Here is a 17,613-nt window from a genome sequence, read left to right on the forward strand (position 1 = left end):
GGTACTAGCCTGAGCGACACCCCTTTCCTACCCAATATAAATTAATGAGCTCGAAATTTTTTATCGGCTAATATATTTGATGTGTATATCACATGTTATAGAACAAAGACAATAAATTATAGGTTTGAAATTAATTCCCAAAATGTTCATGATAAAGGAAATAAATGATAAGCTGATAATTATGAAATATAAATAAACAGTCCCAAATAATATTTAAACAAATATTTATTCTCCCTAGGAATGAAGGAACTGATCGAAACCAATAGTAAAACTCTACTCCTCTTTAAAGAAGATCAATAATTTTAGCAATAAGTTTGCTTAAGACTAGCCTTTAGCGTACAATATGGGTCAATTTTATAATAACTAGACTCAAATATACTATTCAATCTTAATATGAATTGCCTCTCCTTGATATATTGAGTATATTTAAATCAAGGTTAATAGAAATAGCGGGTAAGACCATCTTGTAATCGGTCTTGCTAGAACTTTCAATTTGGTTATCGACTGCTGGTTAAGATAGGCAGATTTTGACAAAACACGCAACCACTTATAGTCTATGACGTCACTATTGCTAGAAATTTTAATTTAATGTATCATACTGCCTGTTGGGCAAAAAAAAAAAAGATTTTGAGAAAAGACCCAACCACTCATACACTATGACGTCTATTTTTAAAAGCGTGGTGGTTGTCAAAAATTAGTCGTACACACGTTATAGTGTAACCTTGTATTTCTATTAACCTTGATTTAAATGTACCTATATTAGTGGGGTTATGGTCGGTTTTTATTTAGGACCAAGTTCACGTCCCGTCCCACTTGTCCAGTGAACACTGAAATGAATAATAATAAAAAAGTATTGAAAAGTACCGATACCTAAATTACTACCAAAACTGGTACGAAAATATTGGTATAGTGACAAAACTAACCTATTATAATATATTAATCTTGAACCTAATTCGTTACAAAAGGTTCCATGTAAATGGAACAAAAAACAGAGGGAATAATTACCTTAAATCGTTCCAAATTTCAAATTTATTATTATTTTTTTATATTTTTTAAAATCAAGTAAATTAATGATCAAATTATGCCAATGTAGCAATATCAAATTTCATAATTATATATCTTAAATAAATGAATTTCAACCAGTCAATTTCAATTTGTATATTGTCAGGATGTGGACCCAAGTCCCACCAGCCCCTCTCCCTGTCCTCCACTCTATGAAAGTAACAGAGTCTATGTATCACTTGAAGAATAATAAATCTCTGCAATTATTTTCTCACGAGCTTTTGACTCTGAACTATTCACATCCCAAATCTGACCACTCTGAATAAAAACTCTTGATCAATCAATTTTTTTCTACTAACTTTAACTTTGGGTTTAACCATGTGACGTCAGCATTATTGATGTCGCCCATTTTGGTGGCCTACGTTTTTTAAACCACAAAAACTTTTTTGCATTAATATTAAGGAAAATTTTGTAAATAATTTCCATTGGTTATCAAAATGGAATCAACAAATAAAAAACGGAACCTTACTCTATATCAAAAATTTATACCTCTTAACACCTAGTATTATTAATTATAAATATCTGGACCCAAAATATAATATAAATATGTTTTTATATCGTTATACAGTCGTATTTCCATATTATAGATAATAATTAACTATCACAATCGAAATAATAAGGTAGTTTTCTCTAATTATTCTACTTTTCTCGTACGTAATCGATCAAAAAAAAAAAAAAGGTATAAATTTACGGCATTTTATTGCAATTTTGAGTACATATCACTTTGACTGGTTATATTCAAATATTTGTGTTTATCATTGGTATCAAGTAGTATTCTATGCATGTGTTATGTCTTTTTTATTCATTAAGCCATTTGATGGAGTTTACTCATGATTTATTGAAAATGTGTTCATTTTATGTAGTAAAAATATCCACTTTGAGCCACAAGGTGGCGTCTTCTTCAATTATGATGAAATTTATGACATAAATATGACTAATAAGTTGATAATATCCATTATAAAAAAATATGGGTATAAGATTCAGAAATTTGTTAAAGACATTTAGCTAGGAATTGATGATATTTTCATCTTATTCGTTAAACATTGAACAATCATCATTTTTTATTAAAAATATATATTCTATACTTGTGTGCTTTGCATACTTTTTATGATTTTTATTAAACTTCCAATAACATTTTCGTAATAATTTGATGTTCAACTGTTAGAGTTGACTTTTCCACATTTTTTATTCGTTCCATGATTTCCTTGCAAATAGAGATATAATTTTTAGTAAATAAAATATAGACTTTTAAATTTTCAACGTCTTCCTGATTTACATTATGTTTTCGACTTTTCTCAATCGAAACAACTTCTATTTAAGTATATTATTTATATGTAATTCCGATTTAAGGAAATATGAATCATACTTTATTTATGTATACGCAAATTAAAAGTGATATCACATAATGAACAAAAATTATATTAAACATTTGTTTTCAAAATATGGAGGAAAAATCATATATACTTTTGACAAAATTAACAAATAAAAAAATACATTATATCGGAATGGATGTATAGGATGCCATTTTTTCATTTTTGACATTAGTAGAAGGGGGCATAAACACCTGTACTTGATCGAATCGATTGATATTATAGACTTGTCCATCCGAAAAGGGTTCTGATCGGGAAGGCAAATGTTTCGTATCTATAAAAAAAAATTTATAATGAAATTAAAAATTGCACTTCTAGTAATACAAATTTTACATAATGCTTACCTGCTTCAGAACTATTACTATCTGAAGGAATATATTTAGAAAGCTTGATGTACGGAATATTGAGATGTCCGCTAATCAGAGGCATTACTTCAACTGTAATATTTTGTTTGGTGTTATCATTATCCATATTCAAAACTCCGGTCTCCTGACTACAAACTGCCCACTCTCCTTGTTCAACGAGAACCTAAAACAGGCAATAATTATACTATATATGAAGTTGATTAATGTATTTTGACAAAATATACCTCATACATAATGGAAACATCCTTTGCACAATATGTTAGTTCAATTGTTACAACTAATGAACACATAGATGATGCTTGAATTAACTCTCCCTCATACGGATCTAATCTACTATTAACCAAGTATAGAGTCTACATATAAATTGAGAAAATCATTCATTAATCCATCATTATAAGTCGCATATAATGTAAATATTTCAGCACCTTTAAGTCCTTGAGTTCCAAATTATTATTATATATGCGACGCATCTTTGGATCCTTCTGGTTAAGAGGTTCATAAAGGAAATCTACATCCAAACCTAGTCTTTTTCCATCCCAATCCTTGTTATCTTGTATCAACTCACAGAGATAGTTGCAGGGTGCGTAAGCATCAATCATCTAATTAGAAGAATATAATTATGAAAATAAGATATATAATTGGGGAAGAGGAGGCTTACAAATGAATCTTTTGATTGAAGGTCTTTCAAATGTATTTCTTCCTCATTGTTTTTCAGTTGAAAATTGATTTCATGAATATTTAAAGCTTGTTCCGTTCCTATCAAACTCAAACATACAAATTTACGAATCATGGCAGTTTTGATAGAAATAGAAACAATACTAAATGGAGGATCGAAAGTAAATGAAAAGGATTTGCTTCCTTTATTGATTTTTATACCATCTACTAGCTTACTCGTTGTAACAGTGATCTAAAAAAAATACAAAAATCCATTTGATTCTACAATTTAAATATCATGATTAAGCATACAAACCTGATGTTGAACACTCTTGAGAGAGCCAAAATTTGACAGTACAAGAATTGGTATTTGTATGATATCATAAGGCTTTGAAGATGGGAGAGTAAGAGAAAGATGTGAAGCCATATCGTCAGACTCTGTGCTTTTAGCAAATAAATTGGTAGAACAATCAATGGAAATACAATTATTCTGTAAAGACAAGTAATTATTGATGTAAATTTTGTTTAAATGACTACTAATGACTAAACTTTACTTCTCCCCAGAAGGCACTCTTGCAATTGATAATCAAATTTATAGTTTGTTCACAACCAATCAATAATCTTGAGAGGGGAACCAATGATACTTCAGGCTCTTCGTAAACCGAGGTGAAAGATTCACTTTCCTCTATCTCGGATATAAATTCAACTCCTCCGATAGCTATGGATTGTTGTTTACAAGTGTACGTGCCAACTTTGTTTGGAACTACAGTACTTAATATCACAGTGTTGAGTCCTTTTGTTATTAGGACATTAGAGCAAACAAATCTGTACTCTGAGATACTTTTCTCAACGCTGCATCCATCTTTTAAAATATATCCGCTGGAGTCTTTCCGCCTCAATATTCTATTTATATTTTCACAAACAAGACGTGCAGAGTTGAAAGTTCTGTCTTGATTACTATCAAGCTCTTGACGAATATCTAGAAAATCCCTCGTTGTCCTCTTTTCGAAATCAGTATTCACCTCCTCATCATTTACAAGAGAAAGAACGTTGCTACCCTTTGCTTTGGTGAGGGAACTCGCCGAAGATGACGATCTACAAACACTCGCACGATTTTTATTGGGGTATGATGACACCGAGGAGAAGCTCTTTATCACTTTAGATCTTTCTTTGATAGATCCAGCTTCCGAATAATTTAATATCACTGATATTTCCCGAGCATCTACTTCTGAATCTAATGCATTGTCAAATGTTATTTCCAATTCAAGCTTTGAACCAGATATAATTTTTTGATTTGGATCAGTTTTGATTTTACATGATACTATGGAAAATACACCATCAGCATCAGTGACTAATGGGGAATCCATGGAAACTTTTTTGGTGAAGTCCATGAGATGCGTAAGGTATGTTTGCCTTTCTTCTTTGGACGCAGAAATTGAGCATGCAATTAAAGCACAACTCCGTACATATCTTTGGGGTTCTATATGAGAGCCATAGCATTCTATAAGTTTGATTTGAGTCTCTTTGCTTGCCAATTCCCATCCTTCAGACTTGTAGCTTTTTAATGCATCTTGTAAAAAAGTGGAGGCTAAGTATGTCTAAATAGGCACATAATTTTTAAGCAATGATTATATCTATTATTAATAGGATTAATGCTTACTTGTTTAGCTTCTATATAAAATAATGCAAGATCCAATCCGACAAGTCTTGCAGATCGTATGCGATTAATATGCTTATAAGTACTAATCGCTAATTCAGACAATTCCTAGAATCACAACTTTTATTAGTATATCGATTCAGTAGTAAATAGGATATTTCTTACAAGGTAATATTTTCTAAAGGCTTCTTTAGAAGACAAAGCTTCTTTTAACTTGTCAACAGGATTGGCTCTTGGAGGCTGACTAGACTGTAAGTAATGTGTGTCCCTGATGCCTGAAGATATTTGAACTACCATATGTAATTGCTCAGAGGTAATCGTATTTTGGGGGAAAAGTCCACATAACTGACCTGATACGATATTGAATAAATTATTATTTAAAAAAGGTTTATCATAAAGGAGACTAACCCAGTTCTTTCAGTTTTTCACGCGCATAATTCCACAGGGATGCTGTATACAAAGAATTTGCTTCATTATGGCAAATTGATAGAATCTCTAAGCATGATAACAATACCCAACAAGAAATACTCCCTTTAGGACAAGGGATTTGGAGCAATTCAAGCTCTTGAACACAATTATGAAGAAAATCTAAAGACCGTTTTGCGACTTCCCAAGGTTTGTTCATTAGTAATAACATGGCACACTGCCGGGAAAAGAGATAATTACGTATATCTAAAATTGAAGGTTTTGCATCCTTAATTAATTTTCTCAAATCATGATTCACGGATATATTGAGGGATAGACCAGACCAATCATTAAACTCTCCAGTGAGTCCCTTTAACCAATTAGGTGTATCTGTAAAAATGATTTAAAGCCTAATAATTGAAAATAAAATCAACCTGGATTCCAATTACCACCGACGTTCGTATTAAGAATAAATTGCGTAAAGAGAGCATCTAACTCATCATACTGGACTAAGGATTCATCGAATACTCCCAACATCTCATACACAAAAGCCAGCTCTTCTTGAAGGATGAAATAGGAACAAAAATTCCAAGCAGGATTATTCCTCATTTCCCTTTGCTTCCTCATATTTTCTTCAAAACGCCCAAGAACAGTATTATATGCCACAAGGACTTTAGTTCGCATACATAATAAAAGATTTTGCCATGACTCCAGGGATCTGGAATCTGTTTTAGAGGGATCCAGGATGGAAATACAGCGCTCTCTCTGTTTCTCTCCGACCTCATTCTTGATTTTATCTAATACAGAGTTTCGAGGAAGAAGTTTACTACTTTTTCTTGAGTCCGGAGATTCTAAAAGTATGATTAACCAATCCGAATGAATTCCACATTTCTTGAGTGAGTTGAGCCATGAACTGATACCCTCCTTCACGGATTGCTTGTAGACTTCATTATTCTGAGAAAAGGGAGGGAAAAGGAATGCATTAGGTGTCTATTTAGGACGAGAACTCCAAGACTCAATACCGCACACTCTATCCAATAAGTATGAAGAATGGGATCATTTAAAAGCGTCTCTGATGGATTCACTCTTTCTTCAAATAGTTCAGGATCCAATGGAACAAAAGATGCATTCACGTATACAATTTTCGTGGCTCTTCCGTGGATTCGTTTCCATTCTACAGCTTCAGAAGCCAAACTTGCCGTTAGTCCGGATTCCAATGACTCGAACACTCGGATTTCTCCGGATACGGTAATGATGGGCTTACACTCCGTACCCATATTTTATACTATTCGAATATTCATTCCCAATAATATATTAAAATTAAGTAATAATTAATAAATATGAATAATAATTAATAATATATACTGAAGCCTGTGAGGGTTAGAGATCTGTTTTGACAGAAGAATGTTTTTAGCTGTTCAGTTCTCCTCCTCTTTTCTTTTCCTTTTCTTTTACACTTTAAATCTACGTGTTCAGAGGTGTATAAAATATGTCCTAGAAAGCGGGAGCGGCTTCTTCTAGGTGGCTATCTGAACAGCCTTTTTTTAATTTTGCAAAGGTATTCATTATTGTCATTATTATTTAATTCTTAAAGGCAGAACATCCAATTAAGTATAATGTTATAAATAATGTGTGTGCTCATAAAAGGAGGAGAGTAACACTTGGGGTTTGTTCCTCGGCAGCTATAAGTGTAAGTCCTTCAAGGGGCCTCCGCAGGATTATTTTTGAAGGGGGAGGGGGCAAAAAGTGAATTAAAAACCAAAAAAAATTCAAATATTATATTTTTTTGGAAAAAAATTATTTCCTTCCTCTGGCATTGTCGGGATTATCACGTTAATTTTCGTTTTTTTTTACATAACGGCAGGTCTACTCATGTCCCTCCCCCCAAAGGTTCACAAAAATAAGAAATTTGAAGATCCTGTTCTTTTTGTAATTGCTACTTGAACATAATTCTTTATTTATCAAAGCTTTCATTATTATTCTAATTATTATTATTTTTTTAGGGGGGGGGGCGCTTAGCCCAAAAAATTATCAACACTGTAATATAACTAAAAAATAAATAGATTTTGATAATTTTTTTTACAGGGGAAGGGTTTAAGCCCCCCAAAAGGGGCTAGCGACGCTACTGTCTACCGATATGTCAAAAAATAGAAAACCGTACGTGTACCTATTTTTTTCTCTTTACCTTTATTGTGTTGGGCAATGATGATAATTAGATAATGAAATATATAAAAAGTATTATTCGAAAATAATAATATTTTAGTTTAATCTCTTTTTTTGACATTCAAACAGGTATAAATGACACTTTGGAAAATCTTTAAGGTCGAGGAAGCAAGGTATACAGGGGCGTCCACAGGGTGTTGTCTGGAGGGCTGTAGCCCACTATATTAAGGAATTTTGGCTTTTTACAAGACATTTTTTTGCTAGGGATTAAAAAAATTTAAACGAAAATAAGGATGATTTATTTCTCCAAAAAATGTAATATTTTATTTTTTTTCCCCAAAAAATTTAATTTTTTGTGAATAAGTATGGATTTTTGAAATTTTAAATTGTTTGTTCTGCTGCATAATTTTCTCGAATGACCTTTTCTTAACAAAAAAAATATTTTCAAAAAAATTAACCCTTATTTTCGTGTAAAATATTCCCGACCAAAAAATTAATAGTCAAGAGCATACATTCATTATTTTATTTAAAAAATGATAGAAATGATGATTAATGTAGAAAAAGTAATGAAACATACTAAAAATACAGTTTTGAATAAGTTTTGTTGATTAAATCTTAAAGTTCTGATTATTTTTGAATGGCTTAAATTCTAAACTTTTGATTGTTGTACATGTCGTCTACAAAAATTATGTATATGTCGCAATGGAGGCAAGAAGAGCCATCATAGGCAATTTAATGTTTTGGCAAGGCTGACAAAGCATCAGGACAGTCACCAAGAACAAACATCTGGCATCTGTGATGATTTTGGGGGTTGTGGCATCAACTGGAGAAATAATGTCTCCAATTTGGTTTTCTGTTAGATACCGGTTACCCATGGCCAACTACTGTCTTTTTTTTTTTGACAGAAACTCCAAAATTTTAAAAAAATATTTCAAAACCACAGCCATTCACATAAAATAAAAATCCAGAGCTCTTTACAAAAAATTATTTTTTTTTGGAAAAAAATTTCAATAACTATAATTTATAAAAACATTTTTGGAAAAAAATTCAAAATATTGAATTTTTGGGAGAAAAATTTTAAATATCTGATTTTATTCACAGAAAATTAAATTTTTGTAAAAAATTTGAAAAATTATTTTTCAATTATTAAAGTTTCAAGTAAAAAGCAAAAATGCCTTAATTTTTTTTTTTTTTTGGGGGGGGGGGGCTAAAGGACCTCCAGCCCACCCCTGCAGACGTCCTGTCTATATATAAGGACGGCCTTTCTTGCAATTGAAGCTGATGTTTTAACCTCTGTTTGTTTGTTGGTCACCAAGATTATGGCAAAAGTTATTAATCGATTTTGATCAAACTTGGTATGAAGGTTATACATGTTCATAGTAAGAGGCCATTGAATTTTGAGAGGTCAAGGTAACACAAAACGTTAATTAAAAATGCAAAACTGACAATAACTTATGAACAAATTGAGATATATCACTCAAATTGATTTTAGGTGGAGGTTTGGAACTCTACCGAATGCCCATTCTAGATTTAAATGTATTCAATCGAAAAATTATTAAAATACAGATACCTATTTGGATACCGGAACCTGTACAAAAATATTGGTATCGTGACAACAATATTATATAATATTATTTTTCACTAACTTTAATCAAATTATATTGATTACTTCACCAACTTTTTTTTTTTGTTTGATTGAAATTAAAAACTTTTTTTAGTACCACCAGGATTTTTAATTAGTAATTTTGATAAAATTATGCATCTAATTTGCGATATTGAATTTATTAAGTACATACATTGTACGTGTTGAAACACATCAATAAAAAATCGGGCAATTAATAAAACATGATTAAATGTAGTAAAATAATTAAAAATAGAATATGACGAGTAAAACGAGCATTAATAAAAAATATTTTTAAAAAACAATAACTAAAAACCGAGTCAAAAGTCTAAAATTTACATTCAAAACAATTACTTCACAAAAGTTTCATAGGATTTACTAATTCTTTTCAAAGTGTTCAAATATTTTACTGACATTTTCGGGTAGTGTCGTACCAAATCCGCTCCATATTGCCATCTATAATCCGATAAGATTTGGAATCCTCAATGAGCAGATATAAATTTTTTCGTAATTCTTCAGCTTTCATTAGTTGATAGGTACACAATAAGGGATTCAGCTTTTTGACAAAGCAAAATCCAATACCTTAATATTATCAGAGGAAGTCCTACTATTTGATACTCCAAACAATATCATCGATTTTGTTAAATAATATTCTATGTTTCCTTGCCCGTTGACATTCAATGATATGGCTCCCTTAAAATCTGAACATGAAGACAATCAACAAAGGCATGAATGGTAGAATTAAAAGTTCTCCCACAGTCTCTGCATGGAGTGTCGTAAAAAATAGGATTTGCCGATATTTTAAGTCGTGCTGTGAACCTCTTGTCATCGTTAATGTCAAGCAGCGAGCCTTGAATTTTCTTGTGTCAGAGTTTAGGTAAGTCTAAGGATTCATATAATAGTCGCATAGTTTATAAGCAATACTACCTAACTGTTGTTCCTAACACATTTTCAAACACAATGGAGATGGAGAAATGTGGTAATTTTCAAATCTTTTCAGAGAAAACTAAATTTACCTTGTAAAAAGACTGAGGAGAGTAATATATCAAGATCATGAACTGTTATAATATCATCGCATGCATTTTGGAAGAAATATTTTTTTGATGTGTTCTGGTGAACGATGTCAATAGTTGTATTGGACTCATATATAGGTGTTCCAGACCAATGGATACTATGAACAGCACCCCATGATGTGGATATGTTTCCAATAGCTTCATTAGATAGAATAGTTTCCATTATAAAAAATAATGTGTAGACAGCTTTATTTATACAATTGTTCTCCACTCAATATCCGGTTTATGAGTTATATCAATAAATGCTTTTCGATACATTTTAGGAATTATGGTTTACAACAAAGTTATTCCACCACCTATGCATTTCCTAGGTCTTATGAGATTAGATAGATATTTATGATAGAAAAGGGTTTTTAGCCACACATTTTCTTCCTTACTTGTTTTTTCAGCTAAGTGGGGGTAAGGAATGAGCTTTGTATAACACCAAGGGAACAATGTGGATATCGTAAAAATCAATCCGCAAAAACTTCTCCATTTTTTTTAGTAGAATTTAGTGACATCCAGTTAGCTTGTGTTTCACCATCTCTCCACCATTCAATGCCCAAAACTACAATTTTTGATTTTTTTGAATTTTTTTTCGAAAAAAATTAATTTTTCAAATTTTTTCAAAAAAAAATTTACTATTTTGTGAGCAGCTTTGAATTTTTGTTTAAAAAACAATACATATTAAAAGTTCAATCGGCTATTTTTCATATTTTTATAGAAAAAAAAATATATATTAGATTTAAATATTCAAACATTTAAATACTAATATAAGTATTATGACTGAGTATTGGCACTGCATGGCGAATTATGAATATTGGCCTTCTGTCGTACTCAATGCAAGGATGACCTCCACTTGCCATTTAGGTATTTTGTAAATATTTTATTTAGGAGCAGAAGAAAATAAAGCAGCCCGTGCAGGGGCTCGAACCCTGGACCGTTAGGTTAAAAGCCTAACGCTCTACCAACTGAGCTACACGGGCTTGTTATATGTGCTAGATCTAAAAATATATATATAGTATTTTTTAAAAAAGTTTGAGCTTTGAATTATGATATTCAAAAACAATTCTATAAAAGAATAATTTTTTACGTCTCAGATTACAGAATAACATTTTGCCTAAAAATATCCAATAGTTAAAATATATAATGTATCACGATTTATTTCGAAAGCTCAATCATTAATATTTTTTTATATTGTAATCTGAGATGTAAAAAATTATGCTTTTAGAGTATTGTTTTTGAATATCATACATAATTCATGGTTGAAAATAACAACTCTTAAACTGTCGGAATATTTCATTTTTTATTAAATCACGCAACCTCAACAGTTAAAAAATATGTCATTTCTATTTTTAGAACTGGTAGAGCAATAGGCTTTTAATCTTGGGTCTAGGGTTTTCTGGATATCAGAGTTTGAACCCATGCACGGGTTTTGTCATTTTCTTCTGCTACATCAAAAGAAAATGAAAAAATGAATCCTGTTCTTAAGGAGCAAAAATATTTGGTCTGATGATAAAATTTATTTTGCAAGTATTGCTTGTTTTTATTACCTTATCAGTTGATATTACGAAAAAATCGTAATAATAATAGAAGACATTAAAATATTTCCAAAGATTCATTCACGATTCACTAGTATATTTTGATCTTTCCTTTTTAAAAATGTATAGTATTAAAAAATGTAAATCAAAATGTTTTTACACAAAGTAACGAATAAACAAGTAAAAAAAAAAATCTTTCGAACTCCACATTTAATCAAAGAAGTACTGGACGTGTTCACCTCGAATCTTTAATTTACTTTTTCGTATCAAATTATTTTTGTGAATTATTTGAGTATTTTATCCTTTTTATAGGTTTGAACCAACCTGTAAAAATGAAACATCACTAATGCCAGATAAAAATTAATTTATTCTTTGGAAAATTTTATACTAATTTCGAGTATATATTTGCTTTTATTTTTTGTGTGAAACAATTATAATATAAACCCTTTTTTTCAATAATTGATCAATTTGTTTTTTTAAATATGACGGGGTGTGTGTCACAAACGCTCGATGCTACATTGTTATTTCTGAAATCAAACAGATATCACGCGTAAATAATGCCTTCATAGATACACAAACTTTGTTTTTAAGCACAACTTCTTGTTTCATTTAGTCATTCCCGATTGTTCCCGACCATATTCTAATACCCTGTGTATTTGTTTTTTAATCTGGTGCCTCTAAAGGGAGTTGAGATGGAGGCTATGTAGCCCCCAAAAAAAAAAAAAAAAAAAATATTTTTTTTGGCTTTTTACTATGAATTCTTTTCGTCATTCGGGGAAATTATGCAACAAAGAAACCAATTTAAAATTTTTTGTAATTTGCTTTGGATTTTTGTAATTTTTTCCCCAAAAATTTAATTTTTTGAGAATAGCTGTGAATTTTTGAATTTTTTTTTCAAAAAATCTAATTTTCTGTAAGTAGCTATAGATTCTTGTTTTTTTTTTACAAAAAAATTTAAAAACCAAGCCCCCTTCCCCCCAAATATAATCCTACCGATCCTCTGAAAAATATTCATAAAACCTAAGTCACATCATAAAAACATAAAAAAGTTGATTTACTGCCCAAAATAGTATGAAAGATATTAGATATTATTACTTAAAATCTAGTTTATAAATTATAATTGAATATAATTTGAAAGATGGCTGGAGATGAATTATGTGCAACTGAGTGGGAAAATAAAAAATAGGTATTTTTAGGCTAAAGGTCTATTTTTACTCTTATTTTATCACCCTAGTACTTTTCCTTTTATAATTGATAGCAACGTATCAATATCAAATAATGATTATGATGCAATGCTTCCGCAAGATTGAATAAAATGTAGTATTGTTTAATTTTGCATATATGTGATGCTGACAAACTGCATTAAGCAGTGAGCCAAGAGAAATTGAAAAAGCGACTGCATAGTGCAGGTTATCTCTTGTACCAGGCTTCTTATTTTATAACAATTATAGATTTGAGAATTTAAGATGGCTGCTCTGTATAGTAACAGGCTTAAAACAGGAGGTCGTTACACCCGGTTTGACTGTTTATCCAAAAATTGATAAAGAAAATCACGAAAGAGTAAAATGATCTGATAAACTAAGGAATATTCAACAAATATAAATTAAGGAATAAATAAACAACACACTTAAAAATCAGTTCTCCACAGACAGACAAACATTGCTTTATTCATATAGCATGAATTTGAAATTATTACTCAATTTTGTAAAAAATTGGTTCTTTTTCCTATATAACCATTAACTACTTACAGTCAAACCTGTATTAAACGGTCAGGCAACGAAAAATGAAAAAGGGACCGTCTAGAGATGACGATGACCTCTTCAAACGGGTCTGATATTTTGTGACAATTCTAAATGTGAAAATAGGATATGGCAGGCAGCTTTTTGTGGTGACTCGGTTACAACAGATGGGCGTTTGGCCAGGTTTGACTCTCTATCCAAAAATTGAAATTGAAAAATTAGGAAAATCTAAGTTAATCTAAGTTAAATATTCTATATATGGACTATATGATAATATAAAATGAATTAATAAAAAAAGCACACTAAAAAAGGAGTCCAGACAGACAAACAAACTTTTTTTATTAATATAGATAAATAATGCTTGCATTTTTTTCAAATTTAATTTAAAATGTGTGACAACTTTTCTCCACTCCCCGTACTCGAAATTTAAAAAAGTTAAAAAACGTACCGCCCTAATGTATAGCCACAATCTTACAATTGTAGATGTTTATGAATGCACCTGCATGAAACCCATACATTGTAAATATCCCAGCAATTTCATTTCTACTCTTGATATAACTATAAGATATACTTTAATTTCCTTTAGGATGATAAATTTCGATACTTCATAATATGTTTGTCATGGTTATGGCCAGTTACATAGAGCTTTAACATGGAGAGACTTAATTGTTTTTTTCTTTTCCATCTTTTTTCAACTAGGTATCTGATTTATGTTAAGATAAGAAAAATGGCAAATTAAGAGAATGGTTTATTGAATGTTTAATTTTTATAGTTTTAATATATAAACTAAACTGTCCCTTTTTTGGGTTTGTATATTTTCCCTCCGCACAAAGACCTTTTGGACTAGGGATAATTATCAAACTGACTTTGACAAAATTGCCATTTTTGGAGTAGTACAGACCATTTTAAATACGAAAACTAATATTTTCATGTTCAAATTGGGTATTTATACGCATTTTGTAACTTCCTAAATATGATGCTATGAGTCAAAAATTGGACTTTTTATATTTTTAGTATCCGGCTTATCAGTTAAAAATATCATGGCTAAGATGTGCTCAATGATTTGCATGTTCCCTGTCTTATAAATAGTAATACAATATAATGCTCATAGGCTGTAAATCCCAAGCATTTTTAGCGTGCAGTAATTGTTGTTGACAAACTGAACAGTGCATTTTGACTTTCCAAAGCTGTTATAATTACTCTTTTATGAGAGAACATTTAAGTATAAAGTAATCACTAGTGAGTGAAAGACAAAGTATGACACTAACGATTTGTTGCAGAGTTATGTATAAATGTAAGTCCATGTTGGACTCGGAGTAAAATAGAGAATAGATATCTTTGTAATTCCTGTCTATATATTTTCTAGATACAAAGAGGGGTTTGTGTTTGTTTCCTTCATCTCATAGCTCCCAAATTGTCAGGGTTACCAGTGCAATTGCCCCTTTTTTACCAATCCCAAAATGCTTACGATTTATAAGCTTAATGTTGATCTGTTTTGCTCAACAACTATTACATTTCAACTAATGTTAAATTTTGAAATATTATGTTTAATAAATCAGGGGAACTGTAAGTAATTGAGTACATCTTAGGCCCCTTAAATTATTAAAAAATAGGCGTAAAAGGTATTTTTATTGTTAATCCAGATATTAGATAACATATAGAATATAGGAAGTTGGTATGAGGGAAAGGGGAAGGCTGTAGGGAGACATATGGTACCACTAAATAAAGACCATTCTTCAGACAGGTGCCTATATTATGATTTGGGGAGTATTTGAACATTCTACGTTTAAAATATCATTAGTGCAGGGGAAATATCGTAATTATATCTAAATTCATATATATTTTTTATTAGTTATTTTTAAAACAATTTATATCAAATAAAGGCAAGAATGCTTACTTCAGAGGGAGAAGTTAACACCATAATAAAGATCTATTAAATATTGAACAAACAAGAAGAAAGAGCATACGAAACAACTATTCTTCCTTTTCTAATCATTAAACTTAGTTTTCTTCTTTACAAATATCCCTTTTTCAATTATTGAATACAAGGTGTACAATATCTTTAACTGATAAACGGAATACTTAAATGGTCTGTAACTTTTCCATCGTCAGTTTTTTTACTGTCCCCACCATAATAGGGTCTTTGTATATACAACAACCCATAGAGGACACTATATATAGGATGAAGTTACATTACACAGCATCCTCATAATATTAAATATTAGCACATTTGCAACCTTTAATGGGAGTGCATGTTTGTTTAATTTGCATTCTAAATAGTACACCACATACATATATACGAGTATTAATATGTACAGTGTGCGTAACCAACAACTGAACAAGCCCTAAAAGGTTTCAAATGGAGAGTAAGGAGTAGAGTTACAAGTTTGAAATTTTACCGAGGTTTTAGGATTTTTATGAATACAATTCGGAAGTAACTTTTAAATATTTTGTATGGTCTTATATCATCCGGCTGTGAATAAAGCCAGGAACATTGCCAACCAGTTGGAGTGCTCCCGCACCACTGTGTATACAGTTAGGGACTGATTTGAATAAACTTGAAGGCTTAAAGTTCAAAGTTTGGATTGAGTCAACATTATGTGATTTTTGGCCCCCATCATCACTAGATATAAAAACATTGGATTACAGCATATACATAGAACGTTGCAAGCCTGTCAAACCTTCTACAGGAATTTGGATGACCTGAAGGCTCCCATTATTCCATGGATGAGACCTACATCAGGTAAACTTGCTCTGTCTTTACGACCCGTTTGGAGGATATTGTAGCAGCAAATGGAAATCATATTAAATAAAATTTCAAGTTTCTATCTCTTATTGTTCTTGAGATATATGATCAACTATTGTTGTACTAACATTTGTTCAGATTTCTGTTACACACACAGTACTACTATAATACGTCATTACTTTTACTGTCTATCACAATTTTTCCTCCAAAAAAATAAAATAAGTATTCTAAATAGTAGATCTAACATCTTCAATAAGGAAAGTTTGTCTGTATGACTGATTTTCTGAAAAGGAATTTTTAACAACGAGATGGGGAAGCTCTTACTCATCACGAGATATCAAAAAGAGAAGAAAAGGAAATTACATATAAAAAATATAAAACAATGAATTTGATTAGGTTTAGCAACGAGCGTCTGTAGCTAAAGCTCAGCCAGGGAGATATCTTGAGACTAAAGTACTTCCTGGCTCAGGACGTCATATTACAAAAGGAAAGAAAGGGGGAAAACATATATATGGTGATGTAAATACTAAGTATTCTTTACAACGCGAGTTGTACATGTAAGTTTTTTTCATTTTACTTTAAATACAAGATGTGATGACGTTACACCTACGGGTGACGTCACTATATGTCACGTAAATATATACATAATACAAATACTGCAGATTAAGTTGAATTTTTTATTCTCCGTTACTTCTCTGTGATATATATTCGCCCTAGATACCTTTGTGTATTAGGACTGGTACGGTACGGGGTTGTACCACGGTTCTGTTCGGTACGTATACCATGTATACATATAAAATATTTTGATTTGGTTTATATTTCATAAATAACATAGATAAACCGGAATAAACAGGAGTAATTGTATTACTTGTTATTTTTTACAAAATCGATGACGATTTTGTGACTGCTCAACAGTTTTGTATATTACCGGAAAATGTAGAAAAGCCCATCTTTTTGCAAAACAATTTATAAATTCATGAATATTAGTAAATTATATATCCCGTGTATGAATGAATTCGGGAGGTTTCAAAGAATCTTTTTGAGTGTTCTTATTACTACTAAGGACTAGTATAGTTTTATATTACTAAAATATTAATATCTTATTTAAAAATGTCATATTTTGTACAATACTGTATTCTGTCATTCCTAAAAAATTCATTCAATTATCTTTCTGTTTAAGAAAGTGGTTATTTTTCTTTTTTTTTATCTTTTTATGAATTATTATCAGATTTTTTTTT

At 30.8% G+C, this 17,613-nt stretch overlaps 1 protein-coding gene and 1 non-coding gene across 2 annotated transcripts; both read right to left on the minus strand.

Annotated features, from left to right (window-relative positions):
* Window positions 1–2,406: 2,406 nt before the first annotated feature.
* On the minus strand, window positions 2,407–6,957 carry SIDL (SIDL trafficking protein particle complex subunit 10). Its single transcript, XM_040724711.2, has 12 exons — window positions 6,536–6,957; window positions 5,963–6,467; window positions 5,517–5,903; window positions 5,274–5,458; window positions 5,112–5,216; window positions 4,006–5,049; window positions 3,768–3,941; window positions 3,456–3,704; window positions 3,223–3,396; window positions 3,022–3,150; window positions 2,777–2,960; window positions 2,407–2,706 (listed from the first exon to the last, which is right to left on the minus strand). The coding sequence occupies exons 1-12, from the start codon at window positions 6,788–6,790 to the stop codon at window positions 2,558–2,560; spliced, it is 3,540 nt and encodes a 1,179-aa protein (XP_040580645.1). The 5' UTR covers window positions 6,791–6,957; the 3' UTR covers window positions 2,407–2,557.
* A 4,305-nt stretch (window positions 6,958–11,262) lies between these two features.
* On the minus strand, window positions 11,263–11,335 carry TRNAK-UUU (transfer RNA lysine (anticodon UUU)). Its single transcript has one exon. It is a non-coding gene; the product is annotated as a tRNA-Lys (tRNA).
* Window positions 11,336–17,613: the final 6,278 nt, after the last annotated feature.

The sequence above is a fragment of the Lepeophtheirus salmonis genome, chromosome 14 (assembly GCF_016086655.4).
Source record: "Lepeophtheirus salmonis chromosome 14, UVic_Lsal_1.4, whole genome shotgun sequence".
NCBI lineage: Eukaryota > Metazoa > Arthropoda > Copepoda > Siphonostomatoida > Caligidae > Lepeophtheirus > Lepeophtheirus salmonis.